Source organism: Eptesicus fuscus, chromosome 9 (assembly GCF_027574615.1).
Source record: "Eptesicus fuscus isolate TK198812 chromosome 9, DD_ASM_mEF_20220401, whole genome shotgun sequence".
Taxonomy (NCBI): Eukaryota; Metazoa; Chordata; class Mammalia; order Chiroptera; family Vespertilionidae; genus Eptesicus; species Eptesicus fuscus.
In genome coordinates, this window is record NC_072481.1 from 20693022 (window position 1) to 20714896 (window position 21875).

General features: G+C 54.6%; 1 protein-coding gene across 1 annotated transcript in view; it reads right to left on the reverse strand.

The window, feature by feature from the left end:
• The window catches only part of TRIM62 (tripartite motif containing 62), a 27636-nt gene continuing 5761 nt past the window's right edge, over positions 1 to 21875 (reverse strand). The window contains exons 2-5 of the mRNA XM_008156979.3: positions 17520 to 17615; positions 13010 to 13266; positions 11314 to 11429; positions 1 to 2173 (exon numbers count right to left, since the gene is read on the reverse strand). Coding sequence (XP_008155201.2) covers positions 1623 to 2173; positions 11314 to 11429; positions 13010 to 13266; positions 17520 to 17615 — 1020 coding nt within the window. The 3' untranslated portion in view covers positions 1 to 1622. The remainder of the gene's footprint in view (positions 2174 to 11313; positions 11430 to 13009; positions 13267 to 17519; positions 17616 to 21875) is intronic.

Here is a 21875-nt window from a genome sequence, read left to right on the forward strand (position 1 = left end):
TGGTATCCTGTAACTTTAATTTAGTACAAATTCACCATAACTCACAAAATGGGCAACATTTAAAATAAAAATACTGCTGGGGGTGGCCCAAATTCTGGTAGATGAAGGGGTTGGTTGAGACTGAGGACTCCTCCTGCCCATGGGAGGCCCCAGTGGGCAGCAGTTGTGAGGTGAGAGCCCCCCAAGTTCAGCTAGGCTGGCTCCTTTGGGATGGGTGTGGTCAGAGACTCCAAGTTCAGAATGTAGGCCCCAGGCCTAGAAAGAAAAGTCAAGGCTGGAGACACATTTCAGCCTGGTCCTGCAGGCCCATCCGCTGGGCTCCTGCCCCTGGGCAGGGACTCAGCATGGAGCAGGAAACGTGCGTTTCAAAGCCAAGGTCTGGACGCACACTCGTGGCAAAAACCATGCAGGGCTTCTTCAACATCCATTTTAACGTCCTTCTAATGGGCCTTTTTGTATGGCTGAGGCTAGAAAGAAAACTACATTCCCCAGACTCCCTTGCAGCCAAGGTTTTGGACCTGATTTCTAATTCCCCAAACAGAATCCCTCATGGAGACTTGGATTTGGGAACTGAATTGAGTGGGAGAAGGCAGGCCTCAGGACATCCATTTGCTGGGAAGCGTAGCAGAGGGAGCACAGTTCTGCAGTCAACAGTGGTTTCCTGCACTCGGGAGTGGCGTTCCTGGTCAGGAGAGACACGATGAATCTGGCAGCTGGGAGCTGTTCTTGGAAATTCAGCAAAGTGTCTGCTCTTTCAGCCCCTCCAATGATTTTGTAAAGCCGTCAGGGGCCTGGTAATAAATCCTGTCTAGTTAAACGAGCTACAGCAGCTCTTGTTTCTACATCAGGATCTTAACGGAGATAGACGCCAAGTCTGACGAGAGGTCCCAGCCAGCAGCCCATTCCAGTAGTCGGGTCCTGATGAAAACAGCTGCTCCCTGCAGCCTGCTCCACACCCTAGCCTGTCACAGGGGTCGGGCTGGACCCTTCTCCAAGCCTCATCATTGGCTGCCGTTCACAGGCCACCACCGTCTTTACCTGCAGAGAAGTTGGAAAAGCAAGAACCATAACGCTCTTGGTCCGGAGGAGGAAGGAGAGAGTGGTTTTGAGGCCACACTAGGTCCAGCTACTGCCTGGGTCCACTGTGGGCTGGGGTCACGGGTAAAATGGCCCATCACTAGCTTGGTCAGGGACGGTCTTAGGCCTGGGAGCCCAAGAGGGTTCTGAGTGTCTTCCGAGCTGCCAACCGCTGGCAACCACTCTGACATGCCCTGAGGTTAGGGCATGCGGGCAGGAGGGAGGTACAGGGAGACAGAGCCCTGCCCCTGAGAGGATGGGGATGAGGGATGGGCAGGGGCTGCCCTGAGGGGAAGCCATGTCACACTCCTGGGCCAAAGATGCGTCCCCATCCAGGTCAGAGCTGAAGAACATCGATGCTGGAAGAGGGTTTAGGAGTCATGGAGCACAGCCTCCATCTTACAGACAAGGAAAGGCAGGCTGAAGGGTAGACAAGCCGCCTGAGATCTCAGGCTGGCCAGCGGCCGGCGTCCAGGCCTCCTGCCTCCTGGGCAGGGCTCCTGCTGGTGGCCAGGGCGCCGGCGCCTTCGTGTCCTTCCGCCGCATCAGATGCGGACGGTGTTGATCCGCAGGGGCTGCACGTTCTTGCCGTTGGCATGGCTCTGCCCGGGGCTGAAGTAGGAGCAGAGCTTGCCCGGGAACTTCTCGCGGAAGGTGTAGAGCCAGGACATGTCGTCCGCGTTGTAGAAGATGAGCAGGCCTTGGTCGTAGTTCAGGAAGACGCCCACCTTGTCCAGCTTGTCGCGGACGTTGAGCCGCGTCCAGGGCTCGGTGCAGGCGCTGTACTGGTTGCCGTCGTGCATGACGATGCAGTAGAAGCCGCGGCTGGGCTGGATCTGGATGCTGCCCTTGCGGCTCGCGGCCTCGTGGGCCAGCCCGATCACCCACTGGGTCTTCTCGGCCACCACCACCTCCCAGTAGTGGACGCCGCCGCTGAAGGCCTCGGCGCCCAGCACCGACACCTCCACGTCAAAGCGCTTGGGCGAGTCCTGCAGTGGCTGTGGGTGCAGGTTGCCATAGGCCACGATGGTGCAGTCGTCGGACAGAATCAGGCGCTGGTGGGCCGTGTCCGGGTCCAGGGTCAGCGCGGCTGGCACTGCAGGGGACGGAGGAGGGAGACGTGAGTGGAGAGGAGACTGTGGAGCCATTCTGCGGGTCAGGTTCTGATTGGTCCCCAGGAGGCTGTGTGAGGCTGAGTACAAGCCTCCCGGGACCTCCGCTTCCTTTTCTGTACGATGGGAGGGTAAAGGCTGAGCTCCTCCCAGAGTCAACGTGGCTCAGGGGAGCAGGCGCAATGCTGCTGGTTCAGGGCAGATGCCTGGGGCCAGACAGTGGGCACGCCACAAAAGTTTGTTGAATAAGCCAGAATGAGGTCCAGAATTAAGAGAATAAACCAGAATGAGGTCCAGAATCAAGCTGGAAGGGCGTTTAAAAGATCATCCAAGGGCTGGATAGCCCCCTAGGGGGTGATTTGGAAATTTGTGGGAGATGTTTGGATTGTCTCAAAGATGTTAAATGCCCTGAATGGAATGCGCAGGGCAGCCCCAGGCCACCCCACCAATAATTGTCAAATGTTCCCCCAGGCAATACTTTTTATACAGTTTGTAATATATATTGACTATTTTGGAATACAACTACCATGCAAACTGAGGAAAGACTAAGTGTGTTTTGTTTAAAACTTCACTGAGGCCCAGCCAGTGTGGCTCAGTGGTTGAGCGTCAACCTATGAACCAGATCATGGTTTGATTCCCAGTCAGAGCACATGCCCAGGTTGTGGGCTCGATCCCCAGTGTAGGGCATGCAGGAGGCAGCTGATCAATGATTCTCTCTCATCATTGATGTTTCTATCTCTCCCTCTCCCTTCCTCTCTGAAATCAATAAAAATATATACTTTAAAAAAATCTTCACTGAGAATTGTTCACCTTTTTGGAAACTATATCTTTAAGAACAAGGCCACTGACTGATATAACCTACCTGTTCCGGCTGCATTTGAGGCAGAATGGTGTTTTACTTGATTACTTCATTGTGTTTTCTAGTGTGGCTGTGAGTGAACATTTACATAGTGACATACACAACGTTTTATTACAGATAATTTTCTTCTGCTTTTCCTTCATATTACATATTATAGTCAGTGTGTATATATGCATGCACGTGTGTATATATCTTATATATTATATGTACTTAAAGTTATTAAAAGGTCATTCTATCTTTGAGACATTACAAATTATTTGTTATGAGAAGTAGATAATGGGTCTGATAAATCTGAAAACCACTGATTCCAGACCCACCCTCCCATTTGACAGATGGGGAAACTGAAACCCAGAGAAGAGACATGACTAGTGTCAGGTGATTCAGCAAAGCCAGGACTCATCTAGGCCATGTGCAATCCAGCCCCCCAGCCCTCTCTTCCAGTCTACCTCTCAGCTGCCGCTCTGCATCCCACTCAGGCCCAAGGCCTTCACTCAGACTGTGTCCTCTCCCACCTCCTCTCTGCTTGTAATCACTGCCTCCCCGCCAACACACACACACACACACACACACACACACACACACACACACACAGCTCAATTCCATGGCTGATCCCCTGGAAACTTTCCCGGACTCCCAGCAGGTGTGCTCACTCTTTCCTCGGAGATTCTCTAACTTTGGGCCCTCTCCCAATATATTTTGTACCCACATCTTCCAGGGCAAGGACTGTGTGCGATCCCGCTAGCCTCTCCCTGTGTGCCCTGCGCACGGGGAAGATTTCTGGAAAGGCTCAGGCCGTGAAGCTGAGCCAGCTTGTGTTATCTTTGGGCAGCAGCACCGGCTGGGTCACCGGGCTCCGGGCTGGCCACTGGCTGAGCAGAGCTGGCTCTGAGTCTCATGAACTCCTGTCTGTTTACTCCCGCCTCCCTGAGGGAGCTGATGCCCAGCGGGGAGAAGGGGAACCTGGAAGTGACCCTCCTTAGCGTGGACGACCATTTCCAGGCCTGAGCAAGGCCGAGGGGAGGGGAGGTGGGAAGAAGGAATCCTGCTACCACTTCCTTGGCGTGAAGGAAGGACTTCATCCGGCTTTCTGGAACATTCCTTCTCAGTGAAGCAGGGACGTGGTTACACTTGGCTGGAGCACTGCCCCTACTTCAAGCACCTCTGTTGGCTCTGTCCACGCACAGAAATAAAACGCCTCCGTGAGGGCGACCGTCTCCAACAGAGCACAGCAGACCGCCCTGGACTCTGCTTCCGTCCATATTTCCGCTAACAAAGCTGACCTCTGACATACCAAGCTCCTTCCAGGGCTCTGTGAGGAGTGAATTTAGTTTTACATTTTACACTTTTCTTTCCTGGTCTTAGAATTCAGAGGGCTGCCCTGTGAACAGAGGGGCCAATGGAAATACAACTCTCTATCCAGGGACACTGAAGAGGGAGGGCCACGAGGAGGAAGACACTGAATCAGCGTATGAATGTGTTACCCTGCCATCTGACCGGTCACGGTGCCGCCTGTCAGAACCACCAGGTTCCTGCCACGGGAATGAGGGATTCCCACAGAGGGGTCAGGAGGTGAGGGGTGGAGAGGGTGGAGGAAGTGTGCGTGGGGTGGGGAGGGGGGAGCTAGGGAAAGAAGAATGTCATCAGGCACAGATGGGCCACTCCTCCTGGCTGTGGAGGTGGGTCGTACGCAGGTGTCAACTGCTGGGTCAGAGCGGGCACCACGCCAAGGTGTGGGCAGCAGCAGTTCCGAGTGCTCGCAGCAAGCTGGGCCTTATATCTGAGGTGCCCTGGATGATTTGAGGAGACCAGCAGCAGGCAGAAATTGTGGCTCAGGGCAGAAGGACCAGGAGGGAGACTAGACAGGCAGGAGGGCTCAGCCCCTGACTCTTAAGCCTAGGTAGCATCGCAGGTCAATTCCGGTGCCACTGAGAACGGGGGAGGCTGCTCTAGGAGGCAGCCCCGTGGGCTGTCCGTGGTTCTGAGATTGGGCCGACAGAAGGGAAGGGAAGGAGGTCCTGGGCACAGAAGCCCGGGCACTGGATGAGGGCAGGGCACACCACTCATTGGCAGGGAAGGCAGAACTAGGGGGCGGAGCCTGATAACAGGGGCCAGGGCCCCACATCTTAGGGGCAGGGCTGGAGCAGGCCCTGGTGTTCTTATGAGGCAGAAGGCGTGGCCTGAACCTAAGGAGGCTTTTACACCCCAAAGGGTGGGCTGAGGGCCACCTCTAGGGCCTCCCACCTCATCATAAACAGAGGGTCCTGTCTTCGGGGCCTCCCGCTCGCCCCCCTGAGGCCAGGGCTAGCAGGAGTTAACAGCCTTCGGCTCAGAGAGAGACCCAGCACCTCTTCTCCCTTTTAGTAGACAGGCAGTCCCTCCGCCCGTCCTTTATCCTCAGGAGAGGTGACCGAGCCAGGGAAACAAGTCCCTTCCCCTGGGGTTTACTCTCTTGGAGGTCAGAGCGCCTTCCTAGGTCCCAAAACACTGTCTCAGAAAAACAAAAAGCAGGCAGCCTGTCTGTCTCCAGGTAGATTCCTGGTCCATTTAAGCCTCTCTGAGACCTTGAGGCTAAAATGCATTCGGGAAGGAGCATGGACTGTGGAGGCCCCAGGAAATGTCTCTGGGCCATCATTAACCGCTCGCTACAGCTGTCCAAGCAGCAGAGAAACCCGCAGTCCAGCACCATTGCTTGGCAATGAGTGGCGTGTGCCTCTTTGTTCTCCAGGACAGTGGCTTTGAGCCTGCACGGGCCTAACAGGACAGGAGATACCATAAGCTCTTGCCTCTGGCCAGGCCTTTTTTAAAAAGCTGGTCCCCTAGGCCTCCCACCCACTCAGGCCCTCCGCTGCACAGTGCTGGCCTCTGGCAAGCATCTTCACACCTACTAGCTGATGGGAATACCAGAGCAGCCCCAGGAACACAAATGACTGTACCCATTTTTCAGAAGCGGAAAGTGAGGCCCTGGAGACGTCGCCAAGTTCAGTGGCGTGCTCAAGTTGCTACTTGGGGTGGAAGTAGCATTGGAACATGAGTTACGGTCTTTTCAAACATTTTCTTTCCTGTATGTGGCCCCAGAAAGCCTGTTGGGTAAGACTGAGGAACCATCTGATATTCAGGATAATACTGACAAGCAGGTACCAAGTACTAAGTTCTGGCTAGTTATCACCAAGAAAGGATTTTATTTAATTCTCACACCTACCCAGGGAAGATAAGTTACACTTTCCCGATCTACAGATGAAGAAACAGGCTCAGAGAGGGCAGCGATTTGCCCTGGTCACACAGCTAGGTAGGCAGGGAACATGCTGGAACCCAAAATGACTGGATTCAGATAAGCAGGGGAGGAGGGAACAGGCCAGGAGAGGGAGGTGGTAGGAAAATAAGGGAGCAGTGTCTGGTGTCCTTGGGACAATGGCCACCTGGCCTGGCCGGGGAAGAAGTTGATGCCTGGGAGCTGGGACAATCAGGCCGGGCAGTTGTAGGAGGGTTTCCAATGTCAGCTGAGGGGTGGGGTGGGGGAGGGGGTGTTAGTAGAGAGTAGAAGTTGCAGAGCAGGGGTGAGGGGATGCGGAGGAGTGACAGGTGCTAGATGAAGTTCTCAGATGAGCCAATAGGGAGCTATAGAGCTGCAAGGGGGGCGTACAGGAAGCTGCTGGAATCCATGGGCTAGGTCCCTGGGGGTGCCTGCCCCTCCCATCTGGACATAAAGGGCCTTGGTGCTGGCAGAGGAGCCAGAGTGACTTCACAGGCCCTACAGACAAAGGAAGGGGCCTGGCTAACCAGGTCACTGTTCTCTGAACTCCCCGGGGGCCTCTGTCCTCGGCAGGATGTCCGGGGCACATGTTACTCTGCTCCCTCAGCCCCTCTTCCTACAGGCAGCTTTCTCTGGGGCAGTGGTTCTCAACTGGGGTGCTCTGCCTCGCAGGGGACCTCGGACAGACTGAGATATTTCTGGTTACCACAACGGGGGGCGGGGGGGGGCAGGGCGGCATCTAATTGTGTAGACACCAGGGATGCTGTTAAACATCCTACCGCACACAGGGCAGCCCCCTACAACCAGGAATTATCCGGCCCCAGGTCAATAGTGCTGGGGTTGAGAAACCCTGCCCTGGGGCAAGCAGCGAGTTCCCACAGCCACGGCTCCCTGGAGAGGGAGTGCAGACGGGAACACGAGCATCCCTGCTTGACAGAGGAAGAAACAGGCTCAAGGGAGGAAGGAGCTTGTCCAAGAACGTGTGGCAAGTTCCTTCAGTCAACAAATGTCCGAGTACCTACTTTATGCCAGATACCATTCTGATTGCAGAACTGAGACTGGGCCTGGGACTCATTTCTTTACTCATTCATCAATAGACGTTTACTGTGCTGGCTGCTGGGGATCTGCAGTGGTGCATTAGACCCAGCTCTGGACCCGCTGCAGCTCACAGTCTAGTGCAGTGGTTCTCAACCTTTTTAATGCCGCGACCCTTTACTACAGTTCCTCATGTTGTGGTGACCCCCAACCATAAAATTATTTTCGTTGCTACTTCATAACTGTAATTTTGCTACCGTTATGAATCGTAATGTAAATATCTGTGTTTTCCGATGGTCTTAGGCGACCCTGCTAGCGGTTCTCAACCTATCTAAGAGAATCCCTCCCACAGAGAACCGCTAGCAGGGTCGCCTAAGACCATTGGAAAACACAGATATTTACATTACGATTCATTAACAGTAGCAAAATTACGGTTATGAAGTAGCAACGAAAATAATTTTATGGTTGGGGGTCACCACAACATGAGCAACTATATTAAAGGGTCGCGGCATTAGAAAGGTTGAGAACCACTGGTCTAGTGAGAGACAGCCACACAGACATTGACAGAACAGTGAGATCAGGAAACCCAAGGCTACCTGGAGAAATGCAGGAGGGCTCCCCAGAGGAGGCATTTATAAACTAAGATGTGAAGGAGGCAGGAGTTAGCCATCAAAGACGGAGTCTCACACAGAGGGCTGCAGGCTAGGGAGCAGTGTGTGTGCAAGGATAGAGGAGGGAGAATATAGTCCATGGGGCCTTGATGGTCAGGCTTGCCTCTGAGCTGTGACAGGGATGCAGCAGGTGGCGGCTGAGACAAAGAGAGCTCCGAGACCGTCTGCCGAGGGGCTTCCCTGGTCCGTGGCTGGGGCGGGAACAAGACCCTGGCACGTGCTTCCTGCCTCCTTGCGTTATGCTGCTTCATCCACGAGTGGCCCTGACCCTGCTGGGTCCCACTGCGGAGGCCCCTCCGAGGTAGCAGCACATAGAGACCCCTGCCCAGGAGGGTAACCCAGAGGCCCAGCCAGGCTGCTGGAAAACGGGCCCTGCCCCCAACGACTGCCCTAGGAGGTGGCCCTTCACTTCTGTGAAATCCGCAATCATGTATCAGATGAGTCACCTTCAGTCACCTACAGGGGAGCCCTGCCTCTCTGCCTGGCAGTCATACGCTCAGGGATTGGCCTCAGCACCTCTCCGCCCCTACCCAGAAGGCCCAATTGTGAGCATCCTTGGACCACCCACCACCTTTGCCCATTCAGTTCAACATCTCTGTCTGGAGGCACCTCCAGGCCCCACCCTTCCCTTTTAGCCCTCAGTTCAAACAGTATCTGTTCAGTGATGTTCAACATGTCCTGGCTCCGCCCCTGCTCTATCCAGAGCCTCCCGGTGCCCCCTCTGGGCTCCCACAGCCCCGTGTGAGTCCCTGGTCATACATAGTCCTTGTCTTGCTGGACTGTCCGAGTCTATTTGCCCATTTATCTCCCCTGCCCCCTGAAAGTGCCTCAAGGGACTTTCAATGTGAATAGACCGAAAGAATGGATCCAGACAGGTGGAAAGACCTCTGACTGCTGTGTGACCTTGGGAAATCAGTGAGCCTCTCTGAGCCTCAGTCTCCCCAGCAGCCTTCCTGGGTTGGTCTGAGGCCAGAGAATAGCTGGTTAGCTTAGTGGGTAAGGACACAGGCTCTGGGGTCTGACAGATACTGGATTTAAATCCTGGCTATCCGTTTATAGGCTGTGACCATGGATAAGTTCCTAGTAGCTCTATGCCTCAGTTACCTCATCTGAAAAAGTGAGGAGAATAAGAGTGCCTGCTTCTCGAGGAGAATTCCCCTCGATATTCTTGTCTTGCCTCTACAGCAGGGGTCCTCAAACTTTTTAAACAGGGGGCCAGTTCACAGTCCCTCAGACCGTTGGAGGGCCGGACTATAGTTAAAAAAAAACTATGAACAAATTCCTATGCACACTGCACACATCTTATTTTGAAGTAAAAAAACAAAACGGCAAAAACACCCACATGTGGCCCATGGTTTGAGGACACCTGCTCTACAGGACCTCGTACCTGACTCAGGAACACACAAGGCTCCCGGCTGCCAAAAGGCTGGAATCTGCTGCCCTTGTGGGCTGTGTGATTTCGGGAAGGCGTCGATCTCCCAGCCCCAGGGTCCACAACTCTACTAGAGAACTGTTCAGACCCTCCTCTCTCAGCAAACTCCCATTCCCTCCTCTTGCCCCTCCTCAGCCCCGAGGATGACCTTGCTTCCTACCTCGCTGGGAAAGGCGAAGCCATCAGCAGAGACTCCCCACAGCCCCACAGCCCCTCTGCTCGGTGCCCATTATTCTACCTTCTCGGGGCTCCCAGCAGATCCCACTCCTCAGCTGTCACTCCAGCAACTCTCGCTCCTTCATCTTCAATTCCGCCTTCTCCTGGGCCTTTCCCATCAGCCCACACATATGCTGTTGCTTCTCCTCTTAAACCAACAGCTGCTGCCACACTCTCTCCTCCCCGCAAATAAAACTCCTCGAAAGCACTGTCTCCACGCTGTCTCCACTTCCTCTCCTCCCATTCTCTCTTGGATGATTTCCAATCAGGCTTTTGACCTTACTGCGCCACCAAAACAGCTCTTGTTTAAGTCAGCAAAGACCTCCATGTTGTAGACGGGAGAACAGTTTGGGGTCTCTCACACTTGGCGTAGCAGCCTTTGCCACCACCGGCCACTCTCCTCCTGGAACCACTTTCTCCACTTGGCCTCCAGGACATGCCAGGGTTCCCTCCTACTTCTCTGGCAGCTCCTTCTCCGTCTCCGTGGCTGGGTCCCCCTCCTGTCCCTGCCTGCCCCAAAGCTCCAAATGTTAGCGTGGTCCTCTCTCTCTTCCATCTACCCTCACTTCCTAGGTGAGCTCATCCGGGCCCATTCAGTACTGCCCACATGCCGAGGAGGCCGCCCTGACCTTTCTCCTGTACCGCAGACTCGTCATCCCAACTGCCTTCTCCACGTCAGTACGGAGACACTAATTGGCTTTGCAAAACTCGTGCTCACAAGCCCATCCTTCCAATCACCTCTGCCAAAATCATTGCAGGCTTCCTTGTCTTCTTTCTCTCACATTAGCAAATCCTATTGGCAATCCCTTCAAAGTATATCCTAAATCCGATCACCCCTCACCACCTCCACTGTCACCACCCTGCTCCAAATTCTCACATTGGCCTACGGGCCCTCAGGGTCTGGCCACTGCTCCATCCCTGACCTCCTCACCTCAACTTCCCTTCTCACTCATTCCCTTCCAGCCACACCGGCCTCATTACTGTTCTTTGAACATGCTCCGGCCTCAGGGCCTTTGCTCCTGCTATTCCTGAGCCAGGAACTCTTTCCTTGGATGACGCCATGGCTCACTCTCCTTCCTTCAGGTCTTTACTCCCATGCCTCCTTCTCAGTGTGGTCCCCTAACTGGATCCCCTATCTAAAATCTCTATTTTACCTCAGCACCCCTGAGTCCCTTTCCTATCCTTATCATTATTTAATAAACTATGTATTTTTCCTATTTACCTTTGTTTCTTCCTCTCTCACACCCTAGGATGTGAGATCCATGAGAGCAGGGATTTTTGCCTGTTTTGCTCACTGTGATATCTCTAGCACCTAGAATAGTGCCTGGTGTGAGGTAGGTGCTTTATATATACTATACTTACAGAATGAATGAGTGACCTACCCAGGGCCTCAGTCTCTTCATCTGGAGAATGGGTATACTAATAAAACCTACCTCCTGGGGTTGTATGAGGATTCTTTGAGCCAAGTGATTGTGTAGGTGCCCAGCATAGGCTCTGGAACATAGTACGTGTTCACCAAGGCACTCTTTTCATCCCTTGGCCCTGCCCCCTTCCTGTGTTTAGAAAAGGGGGCTGGGCTGGGATGTGCTCAAGAGACCTCAGTCCATGAGAATCCTTGCCTCTTCCTGGACTCTCTTGTTGAGAGGCAGGCAGGGCCTTACCTGGGTGGATATCCTGGAACAGGGACTTCCAGATGGTGTACTGCAGGGGGCCTGTGTACTTGGAGGTTGGAAAGTCTTCATATGTCAGATTACTCTCATGGATTTTCCCTTTGAGCCTGGAAGGAGAGCAGGAGAGCAGGTTGCACTGGGGGCTGGATTCCTGTCCCAACACTGGCCACCTTCAGGGTAGCTGACACAGGGTGAGGTCATGTGTGAGAAGTAGCTGGACCCAGATTCAAGTGCCTGCTTGAACCACTTCCTACCTCTCTAGCTATCAGCCTCAGTTTCCTCCTCTTTAAAAAGGGTACTATATGGCATCTGCCTTCTTGGTTGTAAGGATTACATGGCATAACATATATAAAATGCTTTGCACAGTGCTTGGCTCAGGGTCAACACCAAATACATGATGTTAACTATTAGTATTGATCATCAACAGACCAATAATTAAGTGTTATTATTATTAAAGGTGGCTAGGGACCAGAGAGACTGGGGGTTGAATCCCAGCCTTCTCCCATACTAATGAGGAGCCTTAGCCAATTGATCCAGTTTCTCTGTGCCTCAGTTTCTACATGTGTGAAATGGGGATGATAGTGGTAACTACTTTCAAGGAGGCTATTTATTATAGACTAGAAGCCCGATGCACGAAGATTCGTGCTAGAATGGGCTTTCCTTTCCCTGGCTGCTGGCACCGCCTTTCCACTCTGGCCCAGCCCCTTTCTGCTCAGGCTCCGGGAACCGCCTCTTTCCACTCTGGCTCCGCCTTCCCACGCTGCCCAGAGGCCCTGAGAGACTGGGGGTGGGGCAGAATGCCTGTGTCGTCGCTATGATGATGACTCAAGCGTTCCACCCCCCGTCACTCAGCGCCTGTGTATGCAAAATAACAGGCATCTTTGTTGGGTTAATTGGCATATCACTCCTGATTGGCTGGTGGCGTAGTGGAGGTACGGTCAATTTACGTTTGTCTATTATTAGGTAAGACTAGAGGCCCGGTGCATGAAAATTCATGCACTGGAGTGGGGGTCCCTCAGCCTGGCCTGCCCCCTCTCAGTCTGGGAGCCCTCAGGGGCGGGAGGCGACCTGGCAATCAGGGGAAGGAGACACCCCTATCACACCTCTGCTGCTGCCACTGCCGGCAGCACAAGCTTCGGCCGGCCCTGGTTACCTGAGCCTCGGGCAGCCCTGGGTGGCTGGGCAGCCGCCATCCAAGGCTTGCCTGTGCCGTGGGCCAGCCCTTGGTGGCTGGGGGGCTGAGGGCAGGTCTGGCCGCACCGTGCACCTACCGCTCCCCCGCCCCCTCCAGCTGGGGTGAAAGGACTGTGGGACTCCAGTGGCAGGCTGAGGGGACTGGGTGCCACCATCTTGTGGCTATGGGTGCCGCCATCTTTGTGACAGTGTGATGGTCAATTTGCATATTCCCTCTTTACTAGATAGGATAATATGCATGTTATTATAAATCACATAAATCTGTGAGCAACAAACATATTATAACACAAGTAATATACTATATTGTGTATATATAAATACATAAAGCCTTTAGCACAGACTCTGGCATACAACAGATGTCCTATACATTTGATCAAGATGTAAATGAATGAATTCTCTGCTAACCACCCCATCCGTCTCCATCCCTACCACCTCACATGGGCTAAGTAGGGTATACCCATCTCAGGAAGGTCCCTGACAGGCAGGCACTTGCCTCTCAGACAGTGAGGCCACCCCGGCCAGGAAGGTGTGTCGGTCGGTTTCGGCCAGCCGCTCCTGCAGGATCTGGGCCCCCTCCTGCACCTTGTGCAGCTGCTGGCTGTAGCGCTGGACTTTCTGCTCAATGTCGGTCAGTGTGCGCGCGGTGTCGGCCTCCAGCTCCTCCAGCATGGCCTTTTGCCGCTCCCGCAGCAGCCGGTGCAGCCGCTCGAAGGCCTCGCCAATGGTGGTCCGCAGGCTTTTGGTGGAAGACTGCGGGGACAGTCATCAGCGGTTATGTTAGGGAGAGCAGATGGGGTGATGCCTGGATGAGAGGTGGAAACGGAGAGTCTTGGCATGTAGAGAGGAAGGAAGGGAAAGGGCACACTTGGGGCGAGAATGGCACATGCAAAAGCACGGTGGTATGAAATGACTGGCATGGCCAGGCACGGCACAGGATTCTGTACGCCCTGTTAGGAAACTAATGAGACAGTCCAGGTAAGACAATGAGGCACGAACTAGAGGATCAGCAAAGGGACGTGGCTTGAAAGACATTTAGGGTGTGGAAGACTGACTGGCTAGATGTAGGCGAGAAAGTTGAGGATGACACCCAGATTTGGGGCTTAGGGTCAGAGGGATGAGAAGCTGGAAGAAAGCTGGGGGTGGGCGGGGTAAGGAAAAGATGTTGAGTTCAATCTGTGAAGTCTTTATTTTTGAGAAAAATCACTCATGGGCGCAAGCAAAATGACAAAGAGATGACATATCAGAAGCTTTATAAACTTCAATGTGCTGGGCAAACCTTGGTGGTCACTCACCCTGTCCTGCCACCCCTGAGGCCAAGGAAGAAGAGCAGGGGGTTAAGGCCATTATCAGAGGAGGCAAGCATGGACTTTAGTGGTTCTCTCTGCCCCCGCAGGCATGCCAGACCCAGGAGGGGGCTGAGAGGTGTAGGGCACAGGCTTTTGTGCCCACAGTGTGGGTGAGGATCCCAGCTCTGGGTCTTGAGCATGGCAACCTCAGTTGCCTGATTATCTACGAACCTTAGTTTTCTTATCTGTGCAAAGGGTAAACTACATTGCAGGGTTATGGTGAAGACTGAACGAGGGGATGTTCACAAAACGCATGACATTGTTCAAGGTGCAGAGAAGGAGCCTGGTCATTAAAAAGGCATCAGTTCTGACAGACACATCCTAGAAGTTCTCCACTGAGAGACGGCTTCTGAGCTGCAGCCTGGAGAATGAGCGGCTGTCAGCTGCGGGTGAGGAGAGCAGGAAGAGGGAACAGCGCCAGTCAGGATGACACACGCAGGGCCCAGAAGTGTGGCCAGGCTGCAGCAGTGTGTGGGGCCTGCCTCTGCGATTTTACTTTGTGGGATTCTGGCTGGGAGTTCACAGAGTCAGGGACCCTGCTGTGTACAGTGCCCAGGGCTCTGTGGGAGGCTCCACAAAGGCTCAATTAGGGCCAGTTTCCTCCCTGTCTCGGCGGCAGAAAGAGCTGCTGGCAGTGGGCCAGCCTCCTTGCGCATGCCCACCCAGAGCGCCAGGCAGACAAAGGGGTGGAGGGGAGGCTGGGGACAAATAGCCCAGTGCCTGAGCCCCCACCCAGGGAGGGCAGAGGCTTCTGCAGCGGCAGGTCACGGCAGGTCACGATGGAGAAATGGGGCCTGCCCTTCCCGCACCATCTGCCGCTGCCCCCCAAAGGTCCCCAAATTGCAGGGCCACCCCTTCCAGTTCCTCCTCAACCATGCTGCAGCGGCATCTGGCCCACTGGCCACCCTCTACTAATTGAAAGTTCTGGTTTGCCTCCCACCTATGTGGCTGCTCCCTCTCTGCCACCCATGTTCCATAGGGCGTGTCCAGGCCAGCTCCCCACATTCTCATCCTCCATGCCCTCCATCCTCTCTGGCTCTCCCTGCTTTGAGGAGGGCTCCCACGTCCTTATCGGTGGCCTTGCATGACTCCTGAGCCCCATGTTCATTTCCCCACCTGCCTCCTCCACACACACCCCAGGATCCCACAGGCCCTCCAACTCTTTCGGTCCAAAGTCAGCTGTGTCTTGGCCAACAAACCCGCTGCCGGAGTGACCCTTCTAATGTGTGAACTGGGCCACAGCCCATCCTGCGTTGAAGAACCTGTCTAGGCTCCTGGAGGACTAGTGCAATGCTGAATTCCTTAGCCTGGCATTCAGAGTCCTCGGTTCATCCCGGCTGACCTTCTCGTGCCTTTGCACTGCAGTTCCACCTGCCTGGAAAGGATACCCCAACAGAGAGCTTATTCACCTGGCAAACTCCTACTGATCCTACACGGCCCGGCTATCTCCTCTGTGGCACCTGCCTTAACTTGAGTTCAATGTTCCCAGAGCATTTTGTAAATACTTTTTAATACACTGTCCCAAATTGTATGTGGTTCCCAGCTATTAGATCCATCCCTCACCCCATGGGAATGATGTCTTCCTCACCTCTTTCCTCCTCCCCCTCCAACCCCCGGTGTCCATCCCAGGGCCTGGCACAAGGCTGGTGCAGTCAGGACCTGCCTGAGAGATGAAGGAGGGAAGGGTCTTGCCCAAGATTTCTCTGCAAAGGTGGGTGCAGACCCCATCTTATTTCTAGAGTGGGAGCCCAGTGTCCCCAGGACAGAAGAGGATGGGTAGGGAAGGTGGGAGAGGCAAAGAGAGGGCAGCTCAGAAGTGGAACATCAGAGTGACAGCCACCCCAGGAGACCCAAAGATGTTTCCTGACCTACCTGGCTCGCTGACCACAAAGCCAGGGATCTTGCTGAGGACACCCCAGCATGAGGCTGGAATATGCACCAGGCTCTGACGTAATTAGACAGCAAGCTCCTGATTGGCCACGTACTCGCTCTGGGGCCTCAGGTCAGTCTGTCAACCACTCTGTGCCTCAGTTTCCTTTCTGATAAAATGGAGATACCTCAAAAGGTATTTCCACCACACACACACTTATTTGTTCTGCAATTATTAACTGTATGGGAGGCCCTGTGCTAGGTCTGAGAGTCCTGCTGTCATGGAGGTGACATTCTGTGAGGCTCAGTGAGACAATGAATAGGAAACTATTTCTAGTGGAGAAAGGTTTAGCTTAACTGGTGTGTCCTGGTTACTATAGTCCTTTCTATGGCAGAGCCACCCCTGCCTCACCCCCAATCCCTTCGGTACCGTGGCTGGGAAAGCGGCCCCCACCCCAGCCCACCACATCCCTGGGAACACACCGGGGCTGGGAGGAGCTGGGACCATTTCAGAAAAACACCCTGCCAAGAATGCATCACCCAGTCAGGGCCGACCAAGGAAAACATTGGGCCTGTGGAGAGAGGTCAGACAGACCCTCAGGCTGGGCGGCTGGAGGAGCAGGCGCCGCAGGAACGCGGAGTCAGGCACCAGGTGAAATATGACCTCCAAAGCATCCATAGGCATTTCTTGTATAAACACCCCAGTCCAGACAGGAAGCAGGGCTGGGGGAACTGGAGGGTAGGTGGCCCCCCAGGACCTCCCAGAGGTAGACAGATGGACAGGAAATCAGGGGAGGGAGAGGTCAGTGGAGAAAAGCAATGGGGGGAGGGGGGAGAAAAGAAGAGAATGCTGGGGAGAAGAAACAGACCATATTCCCCCCTCATCCAGGCAGAGGCTTCCCTTTGCTTCTCTTTTCCTGAGAAGTGTATACTCACCCGGCAGATGGGGAAACTGAGGCCGGGAGAAGCAAAACAGGCCAGAGTTCTGTGACTGTTTCTCATCTGTTGCTAGCAGAGGGTCCTGCCCAGAGGCCCTCTGGAATGTTCTCTAAAGAAATGTCTGAAACCCCACAGCAGGTTGCCAACATGGGGCACAGATCTGGATCTCCAACGGCCTCTGCGGGCCCCAGCGTGACCTCCGGAGGCCCAGAGCATGCTGGCAGCTAAGGCTCAGCTCCAGCTGCTGCCGGCAGTGAAGTCAAACAGTGAGCAGCTCGTGGTGCCTCAGAATTCGCAGCCCTCCTCTCAAGGCCAAGAAAAAAGGCTTTTCTTTTTTAAATCACTGTGGCCAGAGACAGGAGGGTTTGACCCTATTTTTCAGAGTCCATGATCCCAGGCCTGAGTTTGACAGGGGAGATGATATCAGGCCTGGCCCACAAATCATCGGGAGAGCTTCAAGGGAGGATGCTCAGGGCTGGCTGCTCAGTCAACAGGCGTGGTTAGTCATGTAGGAGGAAAAAGACCCTGCAGGGAGGCGCGGAGGGGGGCGGTTCCCGGGGCCTCTGGTCCCACCTCAACTTCCACCCAAACCAGGAAGGGAGAAAGGGATCCACCCTTAATCCAAGCACTAACCCAAATCCTTGCTCTCAGTTACCCTGCACTAAGTTCCACCTCATTTACCTTTGCTGAAGCCTCAACCTCGGCTCCACCTCCACAGTCCCGCCCCTCCACGTGGAGTTCGGCCCCTCGAAGCCCCGCCCCCACAGCAGGGCCGAGTCTCCGCCCCTCATCTTCCCCGCTGGCCCCGCCCCGCCCGGCCCGTCACCTCCCAGGCCGGGCCCGGCTCACCTTGTTCTCCGCCAGCTGTCGCTTGAGCAGCTGCAGCGCCTCCGTGTGCTCCCGCTCGCTGTCCTGAAGGGCCTGAAGCTGCTCCTTCAGCTCCCTCTGGAAATAAAAAGCCCCAATTTACCGTGCTTGCCAGTTTCTGTGATGTGAACACTCCCACCACAGCCGGTTTCAAGCTATCAATGTGAGGTCCCAGGACACGGGGCTGCGGAGAGGTTTGCACAGTCAGCTCTCAGGAGCCGGTGCAAGCTGCCTCCAGCACACAGTGGCCTGGGGTCCTTTCCCATAGACGTGTTTTGTACGCGGAGGAGAAATACACCCTCATCTAATTTCAGCTCCTTTAGTCAGGTCTGTATTGATAACAGCTGGAAGTCATTCCTAAAGGATTCCTGTGCGAGAGAGTCGTTGGAGCAGATGGACTAGTTCTCTCTGTGGGAATGTTTGGGCCCCACCCTGGAGACTTGAAGGAACCCTGCCCATCTGCTCTTCAGGCTCACCCTAACTGCCTTGGGTCTGTCCAACTCGGGACATGGTCTGGCAGACACACAGATGTCTGAGGAGGTGGGCCAAGAGCTACAAGCCTCCCCCTTGGTGGTCCTCGTGGGTCCGCAAATGTCCCAGCCACCCAGGCAGCTCTTTAGAGTTTCTGAGAAAGCTGCCCTGGAGGTTATGTTCTGCACATAGCTCAGGGAACCCGAGGGCCTCGGACAGCTTTCTTTCTGCTTTCAGGGCTGGAACAGGGACAGCCGGCCTGCCCCTTCCCCTTGGACCCCGGGAGCAATGGAACACTCATTCGTCCACTCCATGAACACGTGCTGAGGCCTTCTTGGGCCCCACATGATGCTGTGTCAGCGACAGGGAGTGCGATGAGGGGCGAGTTTCAATCCACGATGCCTCGGGAGGGGTGCGGATGAGTTGGGAGGAAGGTAGGAACACAGACATGGATGTTTCTCTCTCTCTCTCTCTCTCTCTCTCTCCTTCTCTTCCTCCTTTCCTTCCTCCCTTCCACTCTTTCTAAAAATCGATGGAAAAATAGCCTCAGGTGAGGATTAAAAAAAAAAAAAAGTTACCCGTCAATCTCCCCTTCAAGATTGTGGGCTCTCAAGGGAGGGACTGTGTCTGATAGATTTTCACATTCTCAGTACCTAGGACAGGGCCAGTGACTTGGGTCTGAATCTGCCCTGGGAAGAGCTGGGCAAGTCAGACTTCTGAAAGGGTGGGAGGGGGGAGCTCTAGCGACTGCCCGCCCCCAGGCTTCCCACATGCCTCCTTCCAGGCCTGGTTCAGAGGCTGGCTCTGCCACACACTAACTGTGTGACCTTGGGCATGTACCCTAACTTCTCTGTGCCCCAGTTCCTCATCTATGAAATGGGGATAATAATACCTTCTAGGGTTGGGTAAAAGGAGATCATAATAAGTGTTTAGTAGCCTCATAGGAAATCACAAGGCAGGCATGTCTTTTTGTGGTGTTTTTTTTTAAATATGAAGTAATATGTTTATCTGTTTCATTAATTCAATTTCTAGTTAAAATATCAGAGGGTTAAATAAGGGAAATGTACAGAATTTGTACTGCTGTGAGGACACAGACAGGGCAGAGCTTGGCATACAGAGTGCTCAGGGGATGGAGTGGTCACCCTGTCCCATGTGAGGCTTCTCAGCCACTTCTCCATGTCCTCACCCCTTGCTGTGTTCAGGTCCCTCCCTGCCTCCTCAGGAAGCCAGATCAGGAAGGGGTCCCAGGCACCATCTGGTCCAACCCCCTGGACTTCTTGAACAGGAAATTAAGGTCCAAGAAAAGGGACTGAGTGGCCCGCAGCCACACGGATTGACATAGGAGAACCAACCGGATTCCCAGCAGAGGTCAGACAGGAAACATGAAGCTACTGATAAACTAAGTGATAGGGCTAACTGGGAGGCAGGGCACTGGCAATGCCAGGGCTCAGGACCAGAGGGGCTGGAGGTGGCGTGATTTGGGTTTGAATTTCACAGGCGTCATGTCACCTGATTCTCACGAGGTTAGTGCGCCTTGTCACCTCCATCTCATAGAGGGGGAAATGGAAGCTCAGAGAGGTCAGGCAGCTGGCCTAAAGTCACACAGCTCAGGAGGGGCTCTGAGTAACTCCAAATCCATGCTGGACACCCTCGGCTGCTCTGTCTCCCACCCAGTTCAACGTAGCCATCATGTCTGGTCACCCGTGGTCAGGCTTTGGGCCAGCCACTCAAGGGTATAGACACAGTCCTTGCCCTTGAGGAGCCTGAAGTTAGTTGGAGAGGCAGAAATTAACAAGGGAGAACAGAATAAACATGGGGGGATGGCCTAGGAACCCATCCAGCTGGCTGCCACCGACTGTGTTTGTGACACTGTCCCTCTACCTGTTTCCCCATCTGTAAAGTGCAGAGAACAGCACAGGCTCAGTGGTGATCAGGATTAGTTGACCTCACTCACGACCTGACACGATGCCTAGGATGTGCTGTCACTCTTAGTTGTTGTCATTATCGTCATAACAATTACAATCACAGGTGAAATAGGGACTCAGAACTGCGGAGCTTCCAGGAGAGAGTTTATTTCTGATGGACAGATGGGCAGGGTTCCTTCAAGTCTCCAGGGTGGGGCCCAAACATTCCCACGGAGAGAACTAGTCAGGCAGGGGCACACCTGGCTGTGCAGGAAGTGGGGGGGGGGGCCCCGCAGGGGATGGCTGGAGCCCAGTATGTGGCAGGGGGTGGAGTCACAAGATGGAAAGGCCCTGGGGCTAGCTCCGTGAGGGTGCAGGGTGCGGGTGGGGAAGGCTTGAGGGGGAGGTGGACTCTGCAGGGGCCTGTGGGAGCTGGGCAGGGCAGGAGGAGGGGACCAGAGGATGCACCTGCAGCGGGCAGAGCCACAGCTCTGCACCTCTTCCTCCCGCGGAGGCGAGGGGGCAGAGGCAGGGCTGGTGCATGGAGCACACACAACTACGTAAATACTCGGGCGAGAGGCTCTGGGGCTCCCGTAGGTTTGGAGAGGCCAGGATGGGACAGCAGCTGTGTGGACACACGTCCTCAAGGCCAGACCTCCCTCTTGAGCGGCCACCCCTCTCCCAGCCCAGGAGAGAAAGCTGCCTCAGGAAGCCATCTCTCCGTGACTTCAGGGACCCTCTCAGCCCCTCACTGATCAGTGCAGCCCCGGGGAGACAGCGTGAGCTCTGGCGTCCAAAAAGCCCGGGTTCCAGTCCCGGCTGCACTTTGCTTTCTCAGGGCCACCTCTCAGGGCCGTATGTGTCCAGTGGGGATGAGAGCCACGCACAGGGTTGTGATGAGGGTTAGATGAGTGGGCTCCTAGGAAAGGGCCCAGTGTGGTGCTGGCACATCGTGGGTGCCCAAGGCCTCGCCCCTTCTCTGTGCACTGGTACCGCTCTCTCTTCCCTTCTCTGCCCCAAGGATGCCGGAAATCTTAATAAGGCAAACTGAACCTGCTTCTCCTTTTTCCTCTCCTCCCAGCCCCTCCCGATGCCCAGAACTCCTGATGCTCCTGCTCCTCCCGGCAGGACTGAACTCTTGCATTTCTTCTCTGTCTTTGAGCCCCACCTCCCGGTCCATTCTGAGCTTCGCTGTCTCTCGCTACACCTCCTGTCTGCTCCCCCAGCCTCCAGGCGCTCCCATCAGTCCACCCTGAGAAGATCAGACCAGGCCACACTCGCCTGCCCAAACCCATTCCTGGCTCCCCGGCATCTCCAGGATCAAGTCCAAGCCCCTTGGGCTGGGGGATGGTGTATTCAAGGTCCTTTTGACCTGGTCAAGCTTCCCTTTCCCGCTTTTCCCCATATACCTTCCCCTCCAGCCACAACCAACCTCCTGGGCATGTGCTCACTTCCATGCCTGTCCCTGGTCAGACTCAGGTAACCCGAGTCTGAGTTCCAGCTTCAGTGACACTTAGTGGTTGTACTAAAGCACAGTTTCTGAGCCTCAGTTTCCTCATTTGAAAAATGGAGTGATGGGACTCAATTCATAGGGTTGCTGTGAAGACTGAGAGAGAGGGACAGAGAACCACGGCAGGGCCAGGGCTCATTCATTCTCTCCTGGGCCCCACACAGGCCTTGGGCTGGAGTGTCAACTGAGAAAATTACTTAATGAATCTCTGAACCCAATGGGAACCCACCTCCAGGTCCTCCACCCCCACCACCAGTGTCCAAGCAGATCTCAAGGTCCCGGAGATAAAGGCTGCTGTAAAAACTCCCCTGGATGAGAGTGCATAGAGCCAAGTTCTGGCCTAACCTTGGGCAAGTCCATTTCTCCATCTGGAAAGGGGGGAGAGGGTGGAACTAGATGGCCTCTGAGCTCCCTCCCCATTCAGGTGCTCCCCAAGGCAGTTAGACGCTTGGT